The following is a 24,605-nucleotide window of genomic DNA, read 5'->3' as shown; positions in this document are numbered from 1 at the left end:
TTTTTTTCTAGACAGTCTTGCTCTGTCACCAGGCTGGAGTGCAGTGGCGTGATCTTGGCTCACTGCAACCTCTGCCTCCCGGGTTCAAGCCATTCTCCTGCCTCAGCTTCCCAAGTAGCTGGGATTACAGGTGCCCACCACCACGACCAGCTCATTTTTGTATTTTTAGTAGAGACGGGGTTTCACCGTGTTAGCCAGGATGGTCTCGATCTCCTGACCTCGTGATCTGCCCGCCTCGGCCTCCCAAAGTGCTGGGATTACAGGCGTGAGCCACCATGCCCGGCCCGGCTACGGTTTTTTTGTATTTTTAGTAGAGGATGGGGTTTCACCATGTTGGCCAGGTGGTCTTGACTCCTGACCTTGAGTAATCTGCCTGACTCAGCCTCCCAAAGTGCTGAGATGACAGGCGTGAGCCACCAAGCCCGGGCTTATGCAAGAATTTTTAAGAGGGCATTTGTCTCTCTTAAAAATGACTTGTCTTCCACTTTGTGCATATGGAAATCATCAAATATACTTTTCTATATATTTGAACATTTTCGTAATAAAACTTTAAGGGAGGGAGAATGGAAAAAAACAGTTAAGATAAGACCTGATACCATTTATCTTTTAAGAAAGCGTTTACTGTTTAATATAAAAGTGGTTTTCTGGGCCTGGTGCAGTAACCGAGATCGCGCCACCTCACCACTTCACCCCAGCCTGGGCAAAAGAGCAAAACTCCATCTCAAAAAAAAAAAAAAAAAAAAAAAAGCGGTTTTCTGTATGGAAAAAGAGAACTAGATTCCTACCTGCAAGATACACAGAAATCAATTTCAGTTGGTTACTGACCTAAAAGTGAAAAGCAAAACTGTGAGTCAAACCCTTTTTTTTTGAGACCGATCCCAGCTCACTGCCACCTCCACCTCCCGGGTTCAAGAGATCCTCCTGCCTCAGCCTCTCGAATAGCTGGGATTACAGGCACACACCACCATGCCCAGCTAATTTTGTATATTTAGTAGAGACAGGGTTTCACCATGTTAGCTAGGCTGATCTTAAACTCCCGAACACTGGTGATCCGCCCACCTCGGCCTCCCAAAGTGCTGGAACTACAGGCGTGAGCCACCGCGCCCAGCCAAAAAAGAGCCTCTTTTCTTTATAAATTAAAAAAAAAAAGTAGGCCAGGCGCAGTGGCTCACGCCTGTAACCCCAGCACTTTGGGAGGCCGAGGCAGGCGGATCACGACTTCAGGAGTTTGAAACCAACCTGGCCAACATGGTGAAACTCATCTCTACAAAAAATGCAAAAATTAGTTGGGCGTGGTGGTGCAAGCATGTAATCCCAGCTATGTGGGAAGCTGAGGCAGGAGAATTGCCTGAATCCGAGAGGTGGAGGTTGCAGTGAGCCCAGATTGATTGCACCATTGCACTCTACCTCTGGGCGTCAGAGCAAGACTCCATCTCAAAAAAAAAAAAAAAAAAATTACATTTATGACTTTAGGGAAAGATTAATAAAATTTAAGGTAAAAAAAAAAAAAAAGTCAAGCACAGTTGTGCACACCTATAATCCCAGCTACTGAGAGTTTAGATGGAAGGATCACTTGACACCAAGAGTTCAAGACCAGTCTGGACAACAGAGACCTCATCTCTTAAAACTAAGGAAACAATATGTCTAATTTTTTTTTTTCTAAAAGATAGCCCCATAGCCTCAACTCTAGAGAATAGCTATAGTATTTCCTAAATCTCTTAGAACTGAGTTTTTTAGTAGGTACAGTGATTTGAATATTGAATGGTCTTCTGGCGGCTTTAGTAATTAGTTTTGCCCAAACTAATTGTGAAAAAAAGATCCAGCTGGATTTATTTATTCCCTTGTTCCAGACCCTATCCTTTGCCCTAGTTTATAGTTTAAGCAGAAGACATTTCCCCTTGGGGACAATAAAGCCAAGAAAACTGAACACCACATTAAATGTTCAACACATTGGACAACACATTAAGTGTATATACCTTTTAAAAATTAACTTTTAAAAAGGGCGTGAGTAAAATTTTTAAATGAATTAACACTCTCAGTGATCACCAGCCAACACTGCTCATGGCAAAAGTTCTTTCCACATTGCCAGGTGTTTTTTTTTGCCTCATAAACTAGGCCAGCTCAGAAGAATGAACGGGTAAGGAAGACTTCAACAGCCATTGCTGCTGACCAGAAAGAAAAGTGAAGCTGGAAGCTACTTGCCTCCTCCCTAGGGGTGAGATGCAAGATACTTTGGCTCACCTGGAGCCTGTTGAGTCAGCCAAGTGTTTCAACAAGGCTTCTGGTGGAGAAGCTATCAGTCTCTTGAGCAGTGGAGTTCCCCAGGCCTAGGTCAGAACCAAGTAGTAGCCATCTGGATTCTGCACTGAAAGCAGTAAAAAGGCGCCAGTGGGACCAGTCAGGTCCTCACCCTCCAAGCAGCCTACAATGCATCTGGCACACCCGAGTGTTTTTTTTTTTGTTTCTTTTGAGGCGAAGTTTCACTCGTCGCCCAGGCTGGAGTGCAGTAGCACGATCTCTGTTCACTGCAACCTCCACCTCCCGGGTTCCAGCGATTCTCCTGCCTCAGCCTCCTGAGGAGCTGGGATTACAAGTGCCCGCCACCACGCCCGGTTAATTTTTGTATTTTTAATAGAGACGGGGTTTCACCATGTTGGCCAGGCTGGTCTTGAACTCCTGACCTCGTGATCTGCCCGCCTTGGCCTCCCAAAGTGCTGGGGTTACAGGTGTGAGCCACCACGCCCGGCCACACGCGTCTTAAAACCCGACTTCACATCTACCTCTTCCTACCCCCTTGTGTACCTATGCCAAGCTGACCAGCTCTGGCATGTGGAGGGGTGGAAAGCAAACATCTGAATAACCAGATGCCAAGCAGACTAGTCAGAGGTGCCCTATGCCAGATGATGTCCAGCAAGCACCTACCCTTCTGCCTTGTATCATGCTGGGGGCAGGTGGAGAAAAGTGGGGGTCTTACCTTTCCCTCTAATAAACTCCCTGACAACAGAAACGAACATTTTTTATTTAATGAGGATGCATTTATTCAGTCATGTTTTTCCTAAGCAATAAATGTCTTTTAGCTATACAAATCGCTCTCCCCTTGACACAAAGCTGGCATTCACAGATGTTTGCTAGTTAACTGGGACACATCCCCTTAATCCCCTTCAAAGAGGCTTTTTTTTTTTTTTTTGAGACGTTTGAGACAGACTCGCTCTGTCACCCAGGCTGGAGTGCAGTGGGGCAATCTCGGCTCACTGCAACCTCTGCCTCCTGGGTTCAAGGGATTCTCCTGCCTCAGCCTCCCAAGTAGCTGGGACCATGGGCACGTGCCAGCACACCTGGGTAGTTTTTTGTATTTTTTGTAGAGATGGGGTTTTGCCATGTTGGCCAGGCTGGTTTTGAACTCCTGTCCTCAAGTGATCCCCCTGCCTCAGCCTCCCAAAGTGCTGGGATTACAGGCATGAGCCACCACGCCTGGCCCTCAAAGAGCCTTTTAGTCTCATTTAGGAGACAGAATATATGCTCAGCACACTCTTATCACCCTTTATAGGGCCAGCGGGGCACACTCCTCTGCCTCTAAAATCCCTTTTTTCACCACAGCCACAAAGTATGATTTGTCCTTAAAATTCTGGACCACCTGTAAGAGTGAAGTGGGCACAAAGGCAATTTTGTTACTAGAGCCAAAGAGAACAAGCCATGCCATGGAAAAGAAAGCTTAATCTGAGGCAGAAGTGTTAGCAAGGCCTCCGTGAGGACTTGCGACAAGAAATGGCTGCCTTTTATCTGGTCACTGAGGAGAATGAAGATGCCCCCAGGGCCCTGGTGGAAAAGGTGATGGATCTGATTGGCTGGGATGGCCAGGAGCTCAGCCAGTTTCCCCATCAGCTCTACAGCACTGATTTCATCCAGAGACATCTCTTGATAAAAGTCTTGGTGCATGGGCAACACAGAGGCAGGGGTCAGCAGGGGAAGGGAGTCCAGAGACGTGCCCACAGGAAACCAGGGGTGCCAGGAAGATGGCCATGGGGTGGGGGGAGAAGTACAGAAGGAAAAGCTGGCTGGGTGTGGTGGCTCACGCCTGTAATCCCAGCACTTTGGGAGGCCGAGGGGGGGGGGGGTGGATCACGAGGTCAGGAGTTCAAGACCAGCCTGGCCAAGATGGTGAAACCCCATCTCTACTAAAAACTACAAAAATTAGCTGGGCATGGTGGCTGGCGCCTGTAATCCCAACTACTTGGGAGGCTGAGGCAGGAGAATCTCTTGAACCTGGGTGGCAGAAGTTGCAGTGAGCTGAGATCGCGCCACTGCACTCCAGCCTGGGCAACAGAGTGAGACTCCGTCTCAAAAAACAAAAAAAGGAAAAAAGTCTACTTCATCTCTCATCCCTCATCTTTTGGGAGGTGTCTGAGGGGAACCCCCAGTTTAAAGACATAGGACACCCACATATTAATGACTGGGACCCAAGTACATAACAAGATGATATTGTAATCCCATATGCTAATGGAGTGACGATCAGGTGGGGTGGAGGAGTAGAACATGGTAGAATAAACCCAAGGAGACATTCTGGAAGGAGAGGGACTAATCTGGTCATGGAAGGTAGGGAAATGCCAAGAAGGGCATCCTGGGTCCCAGGAATGGTGATACTGGGGTATCACCATTCCTCTCCTAGGGAGAGGTTTCATGTGGCTACAAATTTCCTATCTTCTGGAGAGAGAGGCCAGAACCTCACCTGAGTCAGGGTTCTTAGGAACCTCGTTCCCTTGCCTAGAGGTCTCCTGAGCCACATACAAAGTCAGTTGGTGACAGATGGGCCTGGGCCAGGAAAACAGTCTGTGTATTAGTCTTATACCTGAACTAACAGCTCCCACTTCTAGCCCCCGTCCTAGGAGAGATCCCAGCCTCCTCCCAGGTCTCGAGGGAGGGAGGTCACTAAGCAGTTCTTAGGTATTTAATGAATGCTGGATACTAGGGGGAGAAAAAATGGGGAGGAAAAAAACCCCACAGACATCTCTATCCCCAGAAATGGAATGAGGCAGGGGGATGGCCACAGAAGGAGGAGGTCACAGGAGCCTGCCAGCCTTGGGTTGTGACCTCAGACTGGTCACTGTCCTTCTTGGGCCTGAGTTTCTTCTGTAAAAAGAGGGAGTGGGACTAAGTGGTCTTTAAGGTGACTTCTGGCTTAAACATTGTATGAGCCGGGCGCAGTGGCTCACTCCTGTAATCCCAGCACTTTGGGAGGCCAAGGCAGGTGGATCACCTGAGGTCAGGAGTTCAAGACCAGCCTGACAAACGTGGTAAAACCCCGTCTCTACTAAAAATACAAAAAATTAGCCAGGAATGGTGGCGGGCGCCTGTAGTCCCAGCTACTCGGGAGGCTGAGGCGGGAGAATGGCATGAACCCAAGAGGCGGAGCTTACAGTGAGCTGAGATAGCGCCACTGCAGTCCGGCCTGGGCAAAAGACTCTGTCTCAAAAAAAAAAAAAATTGGCCAGGCATGGTGGCAGACGCCTGTAATCCCAGCTACTCGGGAGGCTGAGGCAGGATAATCACTTGAACCCGAGGCAGAGGTTGCAGTGAGCCAAGATCGCACCATTGCATTCCAGCCTGGGCAACAAGAGTGAAACTCCATATTAAAAAAAAAAATTGTATGAAACATACCTGCTAGCTAAGTTAGTAAGGGCTACTACAGTGGGAAGGGGACCCTGGTTGGCAGTGCCCAGCACCTGGCTCTAAGAGTATTGAAAAAGCAGATCCCATCAGCAGCCCCGCAGATTTGGATAAGGTCCTGGCATGTAAGCTTCAGCAGATCCGGACCTGTAGAGTCAGACAGGGCCAGACTGAGGAAAGAGGCCCGGGATCAAGGGTGGGAAGTAAGGGACACAGTCTATTAGTCTACAAATAGCCCTAGTGTGCTCAGACATGGGAGTCAGACTTGGATTTAAATGCCAGTTCTGCCACTTGTTAGCTGTGTGTCCTTGGCAAGTTATTTAACCTCTCTGGGCACTGTCCTCAAGGGATAGTGTATAAATTATATGGGATAATTCGTGAGACGAGAGCCTAGCACAATGCTGGGCAACTCTTAGTCCCCAATAAAGGTTAGTTGAAGGGCCCACAACAAGCCAAGACAGAGACAGGCTTCCTGCCTGTGTGTCCCACCCACTCTCAGTCCCCTACAGGTCTGGCTCCTGCCAGACACTAGCCTCACCAGTGAAGTTGGCCAGCATCCGGCAGTAGCTGGAGAACCGGTGCCGATGCAACCATTGCTGTGTCTCTGAGATGGGGGCTTTATGGTTCAGATCCTGAGGTATAAAATGGATGGTCCAGGTAATAACAGGACCCAGGGACAGAACAAGAAAGGGAAACAGCCCCTCCCTTGGGAAGTCCCAAGTCTGAGAAGGGAGGCTCTTCCTGCCCAGTCCTATCAGGTAAGTTACAATCTATGGCCATATCACATCTGGCCACCAGGGGGCAGGGCCACTCCATTCTGGAGCTTGAGATGAAGCTGCGGAGAAGGCTTTGGGACTGGGGGGAGTGGGAAGGGGAAGGCTCACCTTAACTGGGCTACACCCCAAGGTGTCCAGAGTGAATGGCGGTGAGGAACAGCGCCTATGAGGAGGAGCAAAGGTTCAAGAACTCTGCGGAGCATTGCAGCCAGTCTCCCTCCACCAACACCCTTCCTCCAGGCCTGCCCTGGGACACAGAGCTTGCTCCTGTCCTCACCCCACACATTCCCCACCAATCCTCAGCCCTGCCCTTTGCTCCATGCCTGGGCTGGGAGCTCTTTTCTTCATTCGCACCCCAAAGGGCTGACCGGAAGTGCTCATCCTGCCTCACCTTTCTGGGGACAAGAGCCTGCAGGAGTGGGGAGAGGTCAGAACCAGAGAGCTGAGAGGTGGCCGGGGCCTTGCAGGGGACTCCGGCCATGGCGAACACTGCAGGCAAACACACAGCAATGCTGGTCATTGCTCCCTTCTCTCCACCTGTATATTAAGAGCTGACCAGGGGCCTGACAAGTGGACTGGGTTTCCACAGGAAGGAAGAAATTAACCAGCCGGCGGGCCTGGGGCAGTGAGGAAGGGCCTTGGAGGAGCTGGCCAGGAGGAGCAGCAGTAGGAGGAGGGGGCCAGGCAGAGGGAGCACACAAGGAAGGAGGTGGCGATGGCCCAGGTAGGACAGGCAGCCTGGAGGGCGTCAGCTCCTGGAAGCTTCAACAACCACAGACAGAGCAGAGAGTGTCCTTTGCAGGAAGTGGTGGAGTCCCTGGGGGGGCTGTGATGGGCTTGCAGCAGTCAGAGCCCTGGAGGCCTCCATTTCCCCATCTGCACTGTGAGGATCTTTTCTCCAACTCTCCCCTCCTGCTCTCGCCCCAACACACGCACTTCCAAGAAGACAGTGCTCTCGCAGGTGGTCTGATACTTGTCCCTCTCATGCAGGGGCTGTTTCTCCATCTTCTTGCGGTCCATTTTCAGTTTCCGCTTCTTTGGGCTGCAGGAGGATGATGAGGAAAGCCTCAGGCTCCTTTCTTTTCTTTCTTTTTTTTTTTTGAGCTGCAGTCTCACTCTGTTGTGCAGGTTGGAGTGCAGTGGCACGATCTCAGCTCACCGCAACCTCCACCTCCTGGGTTCAAGCGATTCTCCTGCCTCAGCCTCCTGAGTAGCTGGGACTACAGGCTCGTGCCACCACGCCCGGCTAATTTTTGTATTTTTAGTAGAGACGGGGTTTCACCCTGTTGGCCAGGCTTGTCTCGACCTCTTGACCTTGTGATCCGCCTACCTCAGCCTCCCAAAGTGCTGGGATTACAGGCGTGAGCCACCACGCCCGGCCCAAAGGCTCTTACTTTACCTGCCCACCTCTCTTCAGTGGCTGTTGGATTGGCTGTGAGACAGAGACCAAGCCCCATCCCTCTGTGTACAGAAAAGGAAACAGTCCAAGAGATGGGGCACAGCAGGCTGAGGATCCACAGCAACGTGGGGCCAGAACCCACACAGCCGGCGAGGCCAGGTGACAGCCCTGAGAGGGAGGAAAATGGGCCCCATTGCTGCCTGTACCTTAAACACCTTGATGAGGCAGCCAGCCGAGTGCACGTGGTCTAGCGGCAGCCCCTTGTCACTGGGCCTGAAGGTGTCGATCTGGAGGCGGAAAGGGATGCCTTTCTCTCTACCTTTCTTCCAAGGTGTGAACTGAGATGGAGAAGAAACAAAGAGAAAACAGGGCGACTCCAGATCCATCCACATGCAAGGGAGTCTACCCAAAACCAGTTACCCACCTGCCACCTGTCAGCCACATACTACTATAGCAACTTTCCATCCCCAACCAGTGTCCATTCTATTTTTATTTATTTTTTGAGACGGGGTCTTGCTCTGTCACCCAGGCTGGAGTGCAATGGTGTGATCTTGGCTCACTGCAACCTCTGCCTCTCAGGTTCAAGCGATTCTCTTGCCTCAGCCTCCGGAAGAGCTGGGACTACCGGCGCGTGCCACCATGCCCAGCTAATTTTTGTATTTTTAGTAGAGATGGGGGTTTCATCATGTTGGCCAGGCTGGTCTCGAACTCATAACCTCAAGTGATCCCCCCGCCTTGGCCTCCCAAAGTGCTGGGATTACTGTCATGAACCATAGTTCCCGGCCAAGCTTCCATTCTTTTTTCTTTTTTTTTTTTTTTGTTGCCCAGGCTGGAGTGCAATGGCGTGATCTCGGCTCACAGCAACCTCCACCTCCCGGGTTCAAGCAATTCTCCTGCCTCAGCCTCCCGAGTAGCTGGGATTACAGGCATGCGCCACCACACCCAGCTAATTTTGTATTTTTAGTAGAGACGGGGTTTCTCCATGTTGGTCAGACTGGTTCACTGCAAGCTCCGCCTCCCAAGTTCACACCATTCTCCAGCCTCAGCCTCCCGAGTAGCTGGGACTACAGGCGCCCATCACTACGCCCGACTAATTTTTTGTATTTTTAGTAGAGACGGGGTTTCACCGTGTTAGCCAGGATGGTCTTGATCTCCTGACCTCGTGTCATGATCCACCCGCCTTGGCCTCCCAAAGTGCTGGGATTACAGGCGTGAGCCACCGCGCCCGGCCCCAAGTTTCCATTCTTAAAGCATCACTTTACTACGTTCTTTCCCTTGGTCAAAATCCTTCAATGGCTCCCCATGGTTATGAGACCAGAAGCAAAGTTCCTAACCCTGGTATTGGATCACCTTAAAGAGTCAAGTCAAGTATTGCTACACGGCTGCTCTTTCTCATCTGTCAGTGAACCCACTGACCCACCCTGCCTTCCTAATCAGGACCCCAACACACCTGCAGAGTTTTCCCCAGAGGCCTCTACGCAGAAAGCTCCCCTACTCACATCTGAGCCAAGACATCCCCTTCAAGGGTAGTAGAGCGGCCAGATAAAATACAGGATGCCTAGTAAAGTTTGAATCTCAGATAAACAACAAATAATTTTTAGTGTAAATGTATCTCAACTATTGCATGGAATATACTTATACTAAAAAAAATTCTTTTTTTTTTTTTTTGAGATGGAATCTTCCTCTGTCGCCCAGGCTGGAGTACAGTGGTGCAATCTTGGCTCACTGCAAGCTCTGCCTCCTGGGTTCAAGAGACTTTGTTTTAAAAAACATTTAAAATTTAAATTTGGCTGGCGTGGTGGCTCACACCTATAATCCCAGCACACAGCAGGAGACAGAGGCAAGAGGATCGCTTTGGGCCGGGAGTTTGAGGCCAGCCTGGGCAACAGAGTGAGACCTCACCTCTACAACAAAATTTAAGAATTAACTGGGCCTGGTGGCACATGCCTATAGTCCCAGTTACTCGGGAGGCTGAGGCAGGAGGATTGCCTATACCCAGGAGTTCCAGGCTGCAGTGAGCTATGATTGCATCACTGCACTCCAGTCTAGGTGACAGAGTGAGACCCTTTCTATATAAAAAATAATAATTTAAAATAATAATGCTGGGCGCAGTGGCTCACGCCTGTAATCCCAGCACTTTGGGAGGCTGAGGCGGGCAGTTCTCTTGAGGTCAGGAGTTCAAGACCAGCCTGGCCAACATGATAAGACCCCCATATCTCTACTAAAATACAAAAATTAGCTGGGTATGGTGGCACGCTCTTGTAATCCCAGCTACTTGGGAGGCTGAGGCAGGAGAATCGCTTGAAACTGGGAGAAAGAGGTTGCAGTGAGTTGGGATCACACCACACTGTACTCCAGCCTGGGCAACAAAGCAACACTCTGTTTCAAAATAAATAAATACAATGGGGCACAGTGGCTCATGCCTGTAATCCCAGAACTTTGGGAGGCCGAGGCAGGAGAATCACCTGAGGTCAGGAGTTTGAGACCAACCTGGCTAACGTGGTGAAACCCTGTCTCTACTAAAAATACAAAAATTATCTGGGCATGGTGGCCTGTGCTGTAATCCCAGCTACTCAGGAGGCTGAGACAGGAGAATCACCTGAACCTGGGAGGCAGAGGTTGCAGTGAGCCCAGACCACGCCATTGCACTCCAGCCTGGGCGACTCTGTCTCAAAAATAAATAAATAAATAAATAAAATTAAATAAATAAATATAAATAAAAATAAAGTAAAATTCAAATTTGAGCATCCTATATTTTATTTACTAAATCTGCCAATCCATTCCGGGAAGCCTTTCAGGCCTGCCACCCCGAGCAGCCTGCAGCCTCTGTGTTTGGCCTGGCACCAGGATTCTAAGCTTAAGCAGCATCTTCTTCTCTTCACACCCAGTACTCACAGTAGCCTGCCCATAATCCCATGAAAAACAGTGAAAGAGTCCAACTTTAGAATGAGGAAACTAAGGCTCACAGAGGCTACAGGACCTGGGTAAGGTCCATGCTAAGAAGTGGTAAGGCAGGCACGGTGGGTCACGCTTGTAATCTCACCACTTTGGGAGGCTGAGGTGGGTGGATCACCTGAGGTTGAGAGTTCAAGACCAGCCTGACCAACATGGAGAAACCCCGTCTCTACTAAAAATACAACATTAGCCGGGCATGGTGGCGCATGCCTGTAATCCCATCTACTCAGGAGGCTGAGGTAGGAGAATTGCTTGAACCTGGGAGGTGGAGGTTGCGGTGAGCCGATATCACGCCATTGCGCTTCAGCCTGGGCAACAAGAGTGAAACTCCATCTCAAAAAAAAAAAAAAAAAAGAAAAGAAAAAAATATATATCCTTTTTTTTCGCACCTGGCCGAGAGTCATTCTTATTTTCCCCTCACCCCTGCCCAAACTCACCTTCCTTTTCCACCTACACGGTTGTCACCCCCATCTGACCTCCAGCCTTTTCCCAGGCCCAGCTTCAGGCTCACCTGCAGGAAGAGAGATGTCCTCTTGGTTGAGTCCCAGTGAAACTCCACCATGTTGAGTTGTGAGAGCAGCACTTGAGGTTCTATCACTCCCACGGACAGTGGCACATCTGCACGCACAGGGTGGCAAGCAGGGAGCCAGGCTCAGCCCTCCCAGTCCACAAGGACTCCTGAGCCAGAGCTCAGGCTCAAAGGGCCCCCGGCCTTTCCCCACTCATCGATGTCCAGTATGCGGTCCCTGGGCCCGGCTCCACCTCCACCCAGCCAGCTGCTGCTGCTCTGTATACTGCAGGTGCGGGTCATGGAACACCACCTGCACCACACTCTGCAGCCACAGGAGGGCGTGGCGCACAGTCAGAGGACGCCGGCGTTGAGGACCCAGTCTTCACACCTGTGTAGGCTGCCCTTCCCACACCTCCCTTCCTACCCCAGGAGGCATTAGGACTTAGAATCACCAATCTGTGTTCAAATGCCCATCTGCCACTCACAACTGTGAACCAGAGAAGTAATCTAAAGACCCTGAGCCTCAGTTTCCTCATCTGTAAAAAGGGGGAGTTAATGCCTTCCCACCCTAGGCATGCCACCCATTTCTTTGCAACATGTCACTGTTGGTCATTTCACAGAATATGTGTAATTACTTGTTTGTCTTAGTAGAACGCAAGCCTCCTGAGGAAGGGAACCACATCTGTCTCATTACTGATGAATCCCTAGCTCACGGAACACTTTCTGGCATAGAATGGGGGCTAAATAGGTAATTTTTTGAGAAAAGGTCATGTGTGTGAATAACACTGTGTAAATATATTTCCAATTTTATTATTTTTATTATTATTATTTTTTGAGACAGATTCTGCTCTGTTGCTCAGACTGGAGTGTAGTGGTGCGATCTTTGCTCACTGCACCCTCTGCTTCCTGGGTTCAAGCCATTCTCATGCCTCAGCCTCCCGAGTACCTGGGATTACAGGTGTGCACCACCATGCCCAGGTAATTTTTGTATTTTTAGTAGAGACGGGGTTTCACCATGGCTGGTCTTGAACTCATGACCTCAGGTGATGCGCCTGCCTCAGCCTCCCAAAGTGCTGGGATTACAGGCGTGAGACACTGTGGCCAGCCTACACTGTGTAAATGTGTTTCTAAATCTCAGTTCTGCTACTTGCTGGCTCTGTGTCCTTGAGGAAACACTTAACTTCTCTGTGCCTGTTTCTTCAATTCTTGCCCACCACTGAGCTGTTGTGAGGGTCCAATTAAATGACGGACGTGAAAGGGTTCTCCGTGACGATGACATCACTGTGATGACATTGGCTTCTTGCCCAGAGAAACAGTCATACCCAGCCTTTGCCATTTCTGGGGAGGAGTGTACCCATCTTCAGCAGCTGGGGGCACTGGGTGGCATCACACGGCTTGGAGCTGCAGAGCATCCGGACCTCATAGGACTGGCCTGGGAGGGATTAAGGGGATGCGTGAGCCCCATTCTGAGGGGCAGAGTGGCACCTACTACCTCCAGCTCACCCTGGGCCCAGCTTCCGGAGCTCACTGCCCACTAGCTCCTCCCCTCTCCCAGGCCTAGCATACCCTGGTTCAGGTAGGTGAGGGTCTCCTCCTGCTGCTTCACGGCTGGCGAGGTGGCTGCACAGAGCATGTACTGGAACATGGGGCAGGGCGGCTACGTGCCAGGGATGTTGGGCAGCTCCTCCTGCTTCAAGTAGGGCAAGGGCAGGGGCTCCCTGCCAGGGAGAAGAGGGCTCTGCCAGCTTTCTGCCCTGTCCATCCCCTTTTCTAAAGGTCTTTGACTCTCTATGCCAGACCTTCCCTCTGGGGAACCCACAGTTTCCTGTAGCAGGTCCCCAAGCTGCAGCCAGGTCCGAAGGGACCCCCATTCAGCTCCTCGGGCCTCCATGAGGCCTCCCTGAAGGTGCTGATCTCAGATTTGTGGCTGTTCTACTCAACAGCTGCCATCAATTACTTGTCTTTGCAACCTCAAAATTTGCCTGATACTGAGTAAATTCCCAACAAAAATGTCCTAAGTGGGATCAGGGTGTTTTTGAGATGTCCCAGGACACATTGAACTCCAGGTACATTTGACCACTTCCCCATCTCCAGAGAAGCCCAGGAATGGGAGCCCCACTCCCCTCAGCTTGAAATGGATGAGGTCCATCCCAACTTCAGACCAGCACCTTCCCGGGGACCCGGGGGATCCAGCCCTTACCTGAGCAGGCTGCTGAGGGGCCCGGGGTATAGATCCCCAGGACTGGGCCATAGATGCTCCGGCTGGTTGTGCCAAAACTGCATCTTGGAGAGGGGACAGGGCCGGCTGTGAAACAGCTCAGCATGGGGTTGGGCTGCACCCACTGGGCCCCTCACCTGGGGCCTCCAACTTTATACACAGAAGCACACCCGCAAAAGGGTGGGGCGGGGCCTGGGCCTCTTATTGGCTGAGCACCCAGGGCTCTAGCACATTCCGGACCTGTGGGGGCAGCCCAGGTTGGGGGGAATCAAGATCTGGGTCCTGAGGGCTCCCCAGCAATCATTAACTTGAAGGGGAGGGTACAGCAAAACAAAGTCACAAGGATGGATGTCCAGTCCTCTACTGGTCCCCAAGAGGCCCAGGGGCAATGAGGGGCACCCTCAGGTTTCAAGATTGGCCCCAGATCCATAAGCCACACAGAGTCCTGGAGACCCCTGGGATCGGCCCCTCCCCTGACTCCACGGGAGAAGCCTGTCCACTCTAGGGGACAGGACAGGCAGACACAGCCTCACAGGGACCTGCAAAAGGGCCTCTGATACCCACTGCCCTCCCTCCCTCCTCTGCCTGACCACACACACACACACACACACACACACACACACACACGCACATGTGCACTGGTGGCAGGACACCTGTCCTTTAGCTGGGGGCTACCTAGCTAGGGGACTGGAGTTTACAGAACACAGCCCAGCTTGTTGTGGAAACACTCCAGGGGGTGGCGCTTCCAGGAGAGGGAGGCGTGCCCAGGAGGGCTTCCCATTAGAGCAGCCCAGGAGCTCCAGTGGGGCTGGTCCTTTTGCCCCTTCCTTGCCCTGGGGCTTGGAGCAGGCCATGTTTATGGACAAATACAGTCAGCCTGGGGGCAGGCCTCTTTCTCCACACTGGGCACCTGTTGTCACTGTACACAGACAGCCCCAGCCCCCTGCCCACCTCCTACTACTGTGTTTGATATAAACAGAACTAGGGCAGAGAGCAGAGATGGGGTACTAAAATGTGGCTGACTCATGGGACTCTAGCTACACAGGCTCCCCGATTCTGAGGGGCCTGCCTGGGGGACGGCAGAGCCAAAGAGATTCCTGTCCCCTGCTCTGCCACCTGCATCTCCAGGCACCTGGTACTTGGTCCCACGGGCTTTCTTCCCCCAGGAGGCTGGATGGAATCCAAGTGGGGAGGATGGGGGAGCAGGGGGGATGGAGGCATTCCTGCCGCTGGGGCCAAAGAAGCAGCCAGAGGCCCTGAGGTCCCCTCCATACATTATCCCCAAGGCTGTGAGGACCTACCCCACACCCTGAGTTGGATTCCAGGCTGGGAGGCACCCTCAAGACCTTGGGGAGGGCAGAGCAGGATCCCAGGAAGAGGGGAAGAGGAGCGTAGGAGGGGTCCCTGTGTGGCTTGGTGCTGGCCTGGGGGGAGTCGTGCCTGTCTGAGCAGGGGTGGGGCCTTTTTCTACTCCAACCAAAACATTTTGTTTTGTTTCCTATTCCCAGGCAACTTTCCAACCTGGAGAACTGGAGAGTGAAGTTTGTCCCTCCCTCAAAGAAAGGATGGGCTGGGAGAGGAAGCTGTCTATTCATTTGTTCATTCAACAAACCATTCTTGAGTGCCTACCGTATGCCAGGTTGTCTCTCAGGATACCTGGGTGGGTAGAATCCTGACCTATCCAGAGCTCAGGCACACCGTGCTCCCCGCATGCGGGTGGTCAAAAGGGCTGAGTCCTGAGTTCCAGGCAAAATTATGACGAAGGGAGTAGATTGGAGCACGTAGGATGTTTTTCACTTACAGGACACACACACACACACACATATACACACACACACACACAGCTGACAATACCATATGGCAATCACTGTGTGGTCTGTGCATCTGTACACACAAATGTCTCCACCCCAGAAGTGAGATGAAGGGTCCCCATCCCAGCTAAATGTCCCTGGCACCTCCGGGTACAGTTTACAGGGCACCATCTGCCCTGAACAGCGCCCTCTGGAGTTGGACCGTGAGTAGGGCTGGCTCAAACCCTCAGTCTTTTCCACCTGAGGTCCTCTCTAGCACCACCTTAAGTCTCTCCTGGGGAAGACTCTCTGCTCACATTTCAGACTTGCTGCCTGCTTCTTAGCCCTTCCCACAGCCCCTCCAGCTGACGCTCACGTTCTCCCCATCTGTCTCTGGGCTTTGCAGTGCTCTACCAAGGTCCTTCATGGTAATTATCCAACATACAGTGAAGGTTTGCGTACTTTGTCTAATGTCTTTTTTCCCACCAGAGTGAAAGCTCCCAGAGGGCAGGGACTAAGAGACGTGCACTAGTGTTGGGGTTAAGAGCAGGTTATTTTCTTTTCTTCCTTTTTTTTTTTTTTGAGACCAAGTCCCACTCTGTTGCCCAGGCTGAAGTGCAGTGGCGTGCTCTCAGCTCACAGCAACCTCCGCCTCCCGGGTTCAAACGATTCTTGTGCCTCAGCCTCCCGAGTAGCTGGGATTACAGGCGTGTGGACCACGCCCAGCTAATTTTTGTATTTTTAGTAGAGACAGCGTTCCACCATGTTGGCTGGGCTGGTCCCGAACTCTTGACCTCAGGTGATCTGCCCTCCTTGGCCTCCCAAAGTGCTGGGATTACAGGCATGAGCCACTGCGCCCAGCCAGAGCATGTTTCTTGAGATGGACTCTGAAAGTTCAAGCCCAGCTGTGTGGCCTTGGGCAAGTGACTTAACCTTTCTGAGCCTCTTGTTGCAACTGCATAAGGGGGATGATGAGAGCTTTTACCCCAGAAGTAAAGACAATAATTGAGCCCTCAATAAATATTCCCCTTTTCTCCATCGTTTCCCCAGGGCCTAGTACATCAAAGGTTTATTTATTTAACACTTAAGGGTATAGGTTTATTTGTATAACACTTCTAAGTATAGCGGGTCTGTTTCTTTTTCTTTTTTTTTTGAGACAGAGTCTCACTCTGTTACCCAGACTAGAGTGCAATGGTGCAGTCTCAGCTCACTGCACCCTCCACCTTCTAGGTACAAATGATTCTCGCGCCTCAGCCTCCTGAGTAGCTGGGACTACAGGCGCCGGCCACCATGCCCAGCTAATTTTTGTATTTTTAGTAAAGACAGGTTTTCACTATGTTGGTCAGGCTGGTCTTGAACTCCTGACCTTAGGTGATCCACCTAAGGCACTTTGGCCTCCCAAAGTGCAGGTGCTGGGATTACAGGTGTGAGCCACTATACCCAGCCAAGGGCCTGTTTCTTTTTTTCTTTTCTTTTTTTTTTTTTTTTTTTCAGATGGAGTCTTGCTCTGTTGCACAGGCTGGAGTGCAGTGGCATGATCTCAGGTTCAAGTGATTCTCCTGCCTCAGCCTCCCCAGTACCTGGGATTATAGGCACCTGCCACCACGCCTGGCTAATTTTTGTATTTTCAGTAGAGACGGGGTTTCACCATGTTGGTCAGGCTGGTCTCGAACTCCTGACCTCAGGTGATCTGCCTGCCTCGGTCTCCCAAAGTGCTGGGATTACAGGTGTGAGCCACTGCGCCCGGCCAGGTCTGTTTCTTTAGTAGGCTGTTCTTCAGTGCTCAGTGTGACTTCAGACTACTTTTCAAACTTTCTTACATAGTAGATACTATTTTTTTTCTGTTACTCTATTATTGATCCCCATTCTATAGATGGGGAAACTGAGATTCAGAGAGGTTAGGTAGCTAGCCCAGGGTCACACAGCTAGGAGGGAACAGAGCCAGCATTTGAACCCAGGCCATCTGAGTCACAGTCCTTGCTCTTTTTTTTTTTTTTTTTTTTGAGGCAGAGTCTCACTCTGTCACCCAGGCTGGAGTGCAGTGGTGCGATCTCAGCTCACTGCAACCTCCACCTCCCGGGTTCACGCCATTCTCCTGCCTCAGCCTCCCAAGTAGCTGGGACTACAGGCACCCGCCACCACGCCCAGCTAATTTTTTGTATTTTTACTAGAGACAGGGTTTCACCGTGTTAGCCAGGATGGTCTTGATCTCCTGACTTGTGATCCACCCGCCTTGGCCTCCCAAAGTGCTGGGATTACAGGCGTAATCCACCACGCCTGGCTAGTCCCTGCTCTTAATCGCTGCTCTATGCCTCACTCTTCAGGATACATATGTGTGGACTTTTATTTATTTTTCTTAGAGACAGGGTCTCATTTTTTCTCCCAGGTTGGAGTGTAATGGCACGATCATGGCTCACTGCAGCCTCAACCTCCCACGCTCAAGCATCCTCCTACCTCAGACTCCGAAGTAGCTGGGACTATGTGCTTGAGCCACCATGCCTGGCTAATTACATTTTTTTTTTTTTTTTTTTGAGACGAAGTCTTACTCTGTCACCTAGGCTGGAGTGCAGTGGCGTGATCTCGGCTCACTGCAACCTCCACCTCCCGAGTTCAAGCAATTCTCCTGCCTCAGCCTCCCAAGTAGCTAGGATTACAGGCACGTGCCGCCACGTCTGACTAATTTTTTATATTTTTAGTAGAGATGGGGTTTCACCATATTGGCCAGGCTGATCTCGAACTCCTGACCTCGTGATCTGCCGGCCTCAGCCTCCCAAAGTGCTAGGATTACAGGCGTGAGCCACCGCACCCGGCCCTACAAAATTTTTTTGTAGAGATGGGGTCTCACTATGTTGCCCAGTCTAGTCTCAAACTCCTGGTCTCAAGTGATCCTCCTACTTCGGCCTCCCGAAGTGCTACCATTACAGGCATAAGCCACCATGCCCAGCCTTTTAAAAACAAATATTGGGCCAGGTGAGGTGGCTCTTCCTATCTATTTTCACTGTGAAGACTTTGGCCACCAGAAGGATACTAGGAGCCCACTACTTGGTCCTCTGTGTCTAATATGCTGCCCTCGGGAGCCAGAGAGACTTCCCTAAGACACAGGAATGACCCAATTACTCCTCTATGGAGAACACTCCATGACCTCCTGTTACCCTCAGTGCCATCCTCAAGCTGGGCTGTGGAGTCCCTGGGTAACTATGGGTCATATTCCAGGCTATCCATGGCACACAATGGTTAGTGCTAAAAATCATATTTTTGGTAGGAAAACTAACACAGATATTCTTGGAGTCAAATGCAAGGCTTGCACCAATGTTTAAAATAGAGACTTGTCTTTAAATCCCTCTCAAGTTTGGAGTGAACCACTTTGCCTGCTCCCCCCTTCCCGCCCCACCCCACCCTGCCCCCCATGGTATCTCTGAATTGCTCTTCAGGGCTCCAGTGAATGAGTTTGAGAAACCCCTTTGTGCAGAGAAAACCAGCTTCCTGATCCAGCATTCAAGGCCGTTTGTTCACTTTTTCCTGCCTTTGGCGCTCACCACTCTCTCCCTCTGGGCTTTCCAGTAGCTCCGGAACCGGCTGTTCTGTTTCACACCTCCATGCCTTTGCCTAGGCTGTTCCCTCTGCCTAGGATATTCTGGTCCCCTCTGCCTTCCAGTCCACTCGATGGCCCTCGTTCGCTCAGCTTGATGTGGCCCCTCTGTATTACCCCTCTCTGGGTCAGAATCTACAGAAGGGCCTCGAATGCAGGTACTAGGTGCCCCCGGTGCTCAGGACCATTCCATACACTTGGTAGGCGCTCATGGCTTAGATGGTCTCCAATGCAGACCCTCGAAGACCCCGCCTGAACCCCTGGGCTGCCCCGGTGCTGCTTTCTGTGCAGTCTGCAGGGGGCAGTGTGGGCCCAGGCCAGCCGCAGGTCCCCAGGCTGCTTCAGCTGGGTCTAGACTCCCCTGCCACAGGATCTCTCCCCAGGCGTTAACCCCAAGGGAGGAGTTAAAGGCAGGCTCATCCTTTCTGCCTCGAAGTCTCCTCGGCATCACCACACTCACGCTTGTCCCACACAGTAAGCCATGGGCACCCTCACCGCTAACACCCAATCCAGCTGCGACCAGACTTCATCCTCCCTCCTTTCCATACGCTCTCAGCCACAGCCCCTCCCCAGCCTGCGTGGGGCCTCCTCTCCAGCAAAAGATCCTCCTTGAAGAATTCGGGGGTCCACAGTGCTCATCTCTCCAAAATTCTAACCCTCAACCATGCCCCTCCTCCGCAGGGCCCCACCCCCTTGCTTACCCCAAAGTTATGCTCTTTCTGTTACCTTGGCAACAGATGCTTTGTGGGTGGGTAGGGGGAATAGACTAGAGGACAGGAGCAGTGGCTTCAGGACACTATTGGAAGCACAGGGGTGGGGGCTCAGTGTAGACAAACTGGCACAGGGCTGGGGAGGGGCAGCCAAGGGCTAGGACGCCCCACCCCCACCCCACCATGGCTGCTGTCAGCCCCATGTCCCCAACCTCAAGGAGAAAAGAAACAGAACAGAAGAGGACGTGTTCCTCGAGAGAGGGGTTTTCTTCGTTGAGGAAAAGGAAACAGCTCTAACCTCATTATCCCCTCAGAACAGCTCTCCCAGAGATCCTGGCTTTGTGGTAGGGAAAGGGGGCAGCAGGAGGGAGGGTACGAGGGACTGCATACACAGAGCCCATGTTGTTCCCCTCCAGGAGGCCTGGGGTGCAGAGCGCGGGAACAGCTCACCCAGGGTGCGTTAGGGACAGTGCCACGGGCAGTGGGAGGGTGGCTCCATGCCAGTGTCCCAAGCTGCAGGGGCTGGAGGCAGCAGGGGGTATGGGGGGGGGGCCTTCTCCAGCCCCTGGGGACCTGGCTGTCCCAGATGCCACAGCCGGGAAGTATGTCAGGCACTTGCGTAAGAGCCTTCTGTATTTCCATAAAATCATAATTACTGCTGCCTGCCATGAGCCTTAGCTCATTAGAGTGGTATCTGCCTCTCAGACCCCCAGGTGGGCTGGTAGGGGGAGGTAGGGGATGCTGGGGCAAGGCCAGGCCTCTCACTGTGGTCTCTGCATCCCTGGCCCTGCTGGGCTTGGACCCCCTTCCCTTCCCCAGCTGGGAGACAGGAACCCAGACTCAGCTCCCAACCACATTGGGCACCTCCACACTAGGCACCCTGATTCTAAAGCTGCAGGGAAAGGCCAGTCACTCGTGTTTTCTGTCCTGGGTGACCCATGGGGCAGAGGCCACAGATGCAAAGGGCTTGGACTGGAGGTGTTGACAAGGATCACCACCATAGGAGAAGCAATTCCTCACATCAGAGAATCTCAGCCACTCAGAGAGGACAGTCCCTGGGGGTCATAGAGGCCAGTGGCTCCTAATCTTTTGGGGATCTCAGATGCCCTGAGGAGCAGCTGAAAGCTCACCTCTCCCCAGAAAATGTTTATTATCTTCCGTAATTTTACACAGCTTCAAGTGGCTCATGAACAACCTGAAGCTCACTCGCAAGTCCAAGGTTAAAAATCCCCAATAATAATATTACTATTAATAATAATTAGTAGTAACTAATAGTAACTGATAATAACATAAGAATTAACAGGCTGAGTTCAGTGGCACATGCCTGTAGACCCAGTTACTTGGGAGGCTGAGGCGGGAGGATCACTTGAGCCAGGGAGGTAGAGGCTGCAGTGAGCCATGATTGTGCTACTGCACTCCAGCCTGGGCAGCAGTGTGAGACCTTGTCTCAAAATAAATACACGAATAAAATAACATCCATTTACTGTGCATTTATTCTGTCCATCTCTTTATTTTTTTATTTTTTATTTTTTGAGATTGACTTTCGCTCTTGTTGCCCAGGTTGGAGTGCAGTGGTGCAGTCTCGGCTCTCTGCAACCTCCGCCTCCCAGGTTCAAGCAATTCTCCTGCCTCAGCCTCCTGAATAGCTGGGATTACAGGTGCCCACCACACCATCTGGCTAATTTTTTGTATTTTTAGTAGAGATGGGGTTTTGCCATGTTGGCCAGGCTGGTCTCAAACTCCTGACCTCAGGTGATCCACCCGCCTTGGCCTCCCAAAGTGCTGGGATTACAGGCATGAGCCACCACGCCCAACCTGTCCATCTCTTTACGTACATTAACTCATGTCATCCTCAAAAGAGTGCTAAGAGATGTATCATTATTGCCCTCATTTTAATCCAACTCCTCATTTCAAACTAATCTAATCCAATTCTGCCAGTCTGACAAGAAGGAAACTCAAGTACCTTTAGAGATAGACAGCTCTCTGCCCAAGGTCACAAAACAGGAAGCAAAAGGCAGAGCTGGGCTGAGGACTGGTCTCTCTTCATGTGCTAGACATTGTGCTGCGTGCAGATTTGAAGTCATCCGTGTCCCAGGGCTCCCAAGAGCCCAGTGCTCACTTTCCCAACAAGAGGCACCCCAGTAGTTCTATTGCCACTTCTGAGGGAGCCTTCCAGAGTGTGGCTGCCATTCATCCCCCCGGCAGCACCTGGCCCTCGCTCTGCCTGCCCCTCATTTCTGCCCTCCGAATCTGAGATGGGGCAATGCTCCTTCCTTCCCAGGAGAGGCTGGCCAGGCTGCTTCCGCCTCGTCTCTGATCCACTGCAGTGGGAGTTGTCAGTACTAAGAGCAATGACTCAGACTTAGTTCAGGAGAGACCGCTCTGAAACACAAAGGCTGCAGGCCAGGAAGGACATCCAGAGGTCATGGCATCCAGCCCCCTGCCTCCACCATGCTTGCCCCACCTCAGGCTTCTGATGTCCAGACTAGATGGGCCCCACAGTCCTCCAACTTCCCTGGCTTTCCTCGGTTGCCAGAACTACGGGTTCCCCTGGGAATTCTTCTCTGTATCTAGTTAGCATCTCTTTGTCCAGGAATCACCACTTCTGGGTTGGTTCCCCCACAGAATACCAGGCTCCAAATGGCCAAGGAAAGTGAGAGAAGGAAGCGGTTTTCTTCTCTCTGCCTCAAAGAAAGCACTGGGAAAGGACAAATTTCCCAGAAGAAAGGAGGGAAAGAAAAGTAATGGCCAGGCGCGGTGGCTTATGCCTGTAATCCCAGCACTCTGGGAGGCTGAGGCGGTCAGATCACGAGGTCAGGAGATCAAGACCATCCTGGCTAACACGGTGAAACCCCATCTCTACTAAAAATATAAAAATTTAGCCTGGTGTGGTGGCGGGCGCCTGTAGTCCCAGCTACTTGGGAGGCTGAGGCAGGAGAATGGCGTGAACCTGGGAGGCGGAGCTTGCAGTGAGCCGAGCTCGCGCCACTGCACTCCAGCCTGGGTGACAGAGCGAGACTCCGTCTCAAAAAAAAAAAAAAAAAAAAGAAAAAGAATGGACTTTCCTTGACTAGACGTGGTGGCGTGTGCCTGTAATCCCAGAACTTTATCAGGGAGGCCAAGTCAGGAAGATGGCTTGAGGTCAGGAGTTCAAAATGAGGCTGGGCCAACAAAGTGAGACCCCCATCTCTAACAAAATAAACACTTTTTTTTTTTTTTTTTTTTTAAATAAAATGTTCCTGTCTTGTCTTCCTGTCTTGTCTGGGCTAAGTGCCACTCTACACTATCTCATTCATTCTAACAGTGGGGTAGGCACAATCACTATTTTTCAGATGAAGAAACCAAGGCTATAGGCCAGACACGGTGGCTCATGCCTGTAATCCCAGCACTTTGGGAGGGTGAGGCAGGTGGATCACCTGAGGTCAGGAGTTCCAGACCAGCCTGGCCAACATGGTGAAACCTGTCTCTACTAAAAATACAAAAAATTAGCAGGGCGTAGTAGTGGCGGGCACCTGTAATCCCACCTACTCGGGAGACTGAGGCATGAGAATCGCTTGAACCAGGAGGCGGAGGTTGTGGTAAGCCGAGGTCCTGCTATTGCACTCCAGCCTGGGCAACAAAAGCTAGACTCCATCTCAAAACAAACAAACCAAAGGCTCTAAAAGATTGCGTTATCTGCCCAAGGTCACACACTTAATTAGTGACCAAAGAGGTACTGGCCCCTAAGGAACCCAAAGCCCCTGCTCTGAGGGAGGAGACAGGGGCACCTCCTCCAGAAGATCTCCAAACTCAGAAGAAGGCCCTGTGTGTTCCAGCCCAGGATAAGTGGAGGGCCTGATGTCCCTGTCTCAATGCTGCAAGCATCCCAGCATCTGAGCTGCCCAGGGAGGGAAGGCTGGATTGGCCTGGGCTGGGCAGGAGGGAGAAGGACAGTCCAGTGGGGGATGGGGGAAGGTTGGCCATGAACAGGCCTTTGGGGAGACTGATTTGATGGCGCTCAGGCTCCATCCCACCTTCCTCAGGAAATCTTGAAGTCAGAGCCCCTACAACCATGAACCCTCACTGTGCCGTTGTCCTATTTCTGCCACTGGCAAATAAATCTCTATTCCTGGACAGGGTAACCTGAGCAGGGCTCCAATGGTGAGCTCATGCTTGGGAGGGCAGAGATCCTATGAATGGCTGTGTGCATGGGGGGAGGTGAGTGGGGGTTGGAGGTGTTCACCCCCCCCGCTCAACTTCCAGGCTAGCATAAGGGCCCCCTTCAGCACCTCAGGCCTCCCATGTGGCACCCCCCACCCACAATCTTACCACCCACAGCAGAGGAGGAGGGAAACTTAAACCCAGAAATCTCTCCACCCACACCAGGGAAAGGTTCTCTCAGCCACCAGTGCATCTCCCTTTTCTTGGGCAGACCAAGAGAGGAAGCCAGATCTGCTGGTCAGAGCCAGAAGGGGCAGAAGGAAAGAGGGCTGGAGGTGAGGGAGGGGGACCTGAGAAAATGGGTCCCAGATAATCAACATGCATTAGAAGAGGTATCTTGGTCAGGTGTGGTGGTTCACACCTGTAATCCCAGCACTTTGGGAGGCTGAGGCAGGAGGATCACTTGAGCCTAGGAGTTTAAGACTAGCCTGGGCAACATAGCGAGACTCCATCTCTACAAAAAATTTTAAAATTAGCCGGGTGCAGTGGCATGTGCCTGTGGTCCCAGCTACTTGGGAGGGTTGAGCCCAGGAGGTCCAGGCTACAGTGAGGTATGATCAAGCCACTGCACTACAGCCTGGGCAATAGAGCAAGATCCTGTCTCCAAAAAAGAAAAAAAAAAAAAAAAGAAGAAGAGAAAGAGAAAAAGAAATATTGAAATATCTTGAACGGGCGCAATGGCTCACGCCTGTAATCCCAATACGTTGGGAGGCTAAAGTGAGAAGATCACTTGAGCCCAGGAGTTGGAGATCATCCTGTGTAACATAGCAAGACTGTGTCTCTACCAATAAAT

At 51.5% G+C, this 24,605-nt stretch overlaps 1 protein-coding gene across 1 annotated transcript; it reads right to left on the bottom strand.

The window, feature by feature from the left end:
• Positions 1-2,327: 2,327 nt before the first annotated feature.
• LOC129017114 (upstream-binding protein 1-like) lies at positions 2,328-13,633 on the bottom strand. Its single transcript, XM_063657048.1, has 9 exons — positions 13,506-13,633; positions 11,306-12,737; positions 8,046-8,177; positions 6,832-6,929; positions 6,549-6,603; positions 6,203-6,296; positions 5,721-5,811; positions 4,727-4,809; positions 2,328-2,365 (listed from the first exon to the last, which is right to left on the bottom strand). Exons 2-9 carry the CDS (start codon positions 11,354-11,356, stop codon positions 2,328-2,330), a joined length of 642 nt encoding a protein of 213 aa, XP_063513118.1. The 5' UTR covers positions 11,357-12,737; positions 13,506-13,633.
• Positions 13,634-24,605: the final 10,972 nt, after the last annotated feature.

Source organism: Pongo pygmaeus, chromosome 19 (genome assembly GCF_028885625.2).
Source record: "Pongo pygmaeus isolate AG05252 chromosome 19, NHGRI_mPonPyg2-v2.0_pri, whole genome shotgun sequence".
NCBI lineage: Eukaryota > Metazoa > Chordata > Mammalia > Primates > Hominidae > Pongo > Pongo pygmaeus.
This window is presented reverse-complemented; position numbering and strand designations above follow the sequence as displayed.

Coding starts and splice junctions, on each gene's coding strand:
- LOC129017114 (XM_063657048.1), bottom strand. CDS start 11,356: ATGGTGGAGTTTCACTGGGACTCAACCAAGAGGACATCTCTCTTCCTG. Junction 4,810..5,720: donor TTCAATACTCTTAGAGCCAG/GTGCTGGGCACT, acceptor TTCCTGGCCCAG/GCCCATCTGTCACCAACTGA. Junction 2,366..4,726: donor TCCTAAGAACCCTGACTCAG/GTGAGGTTCTGG, acceptor TACTGCTTTCAG/TGCAGAATCCAGATGGCTAC.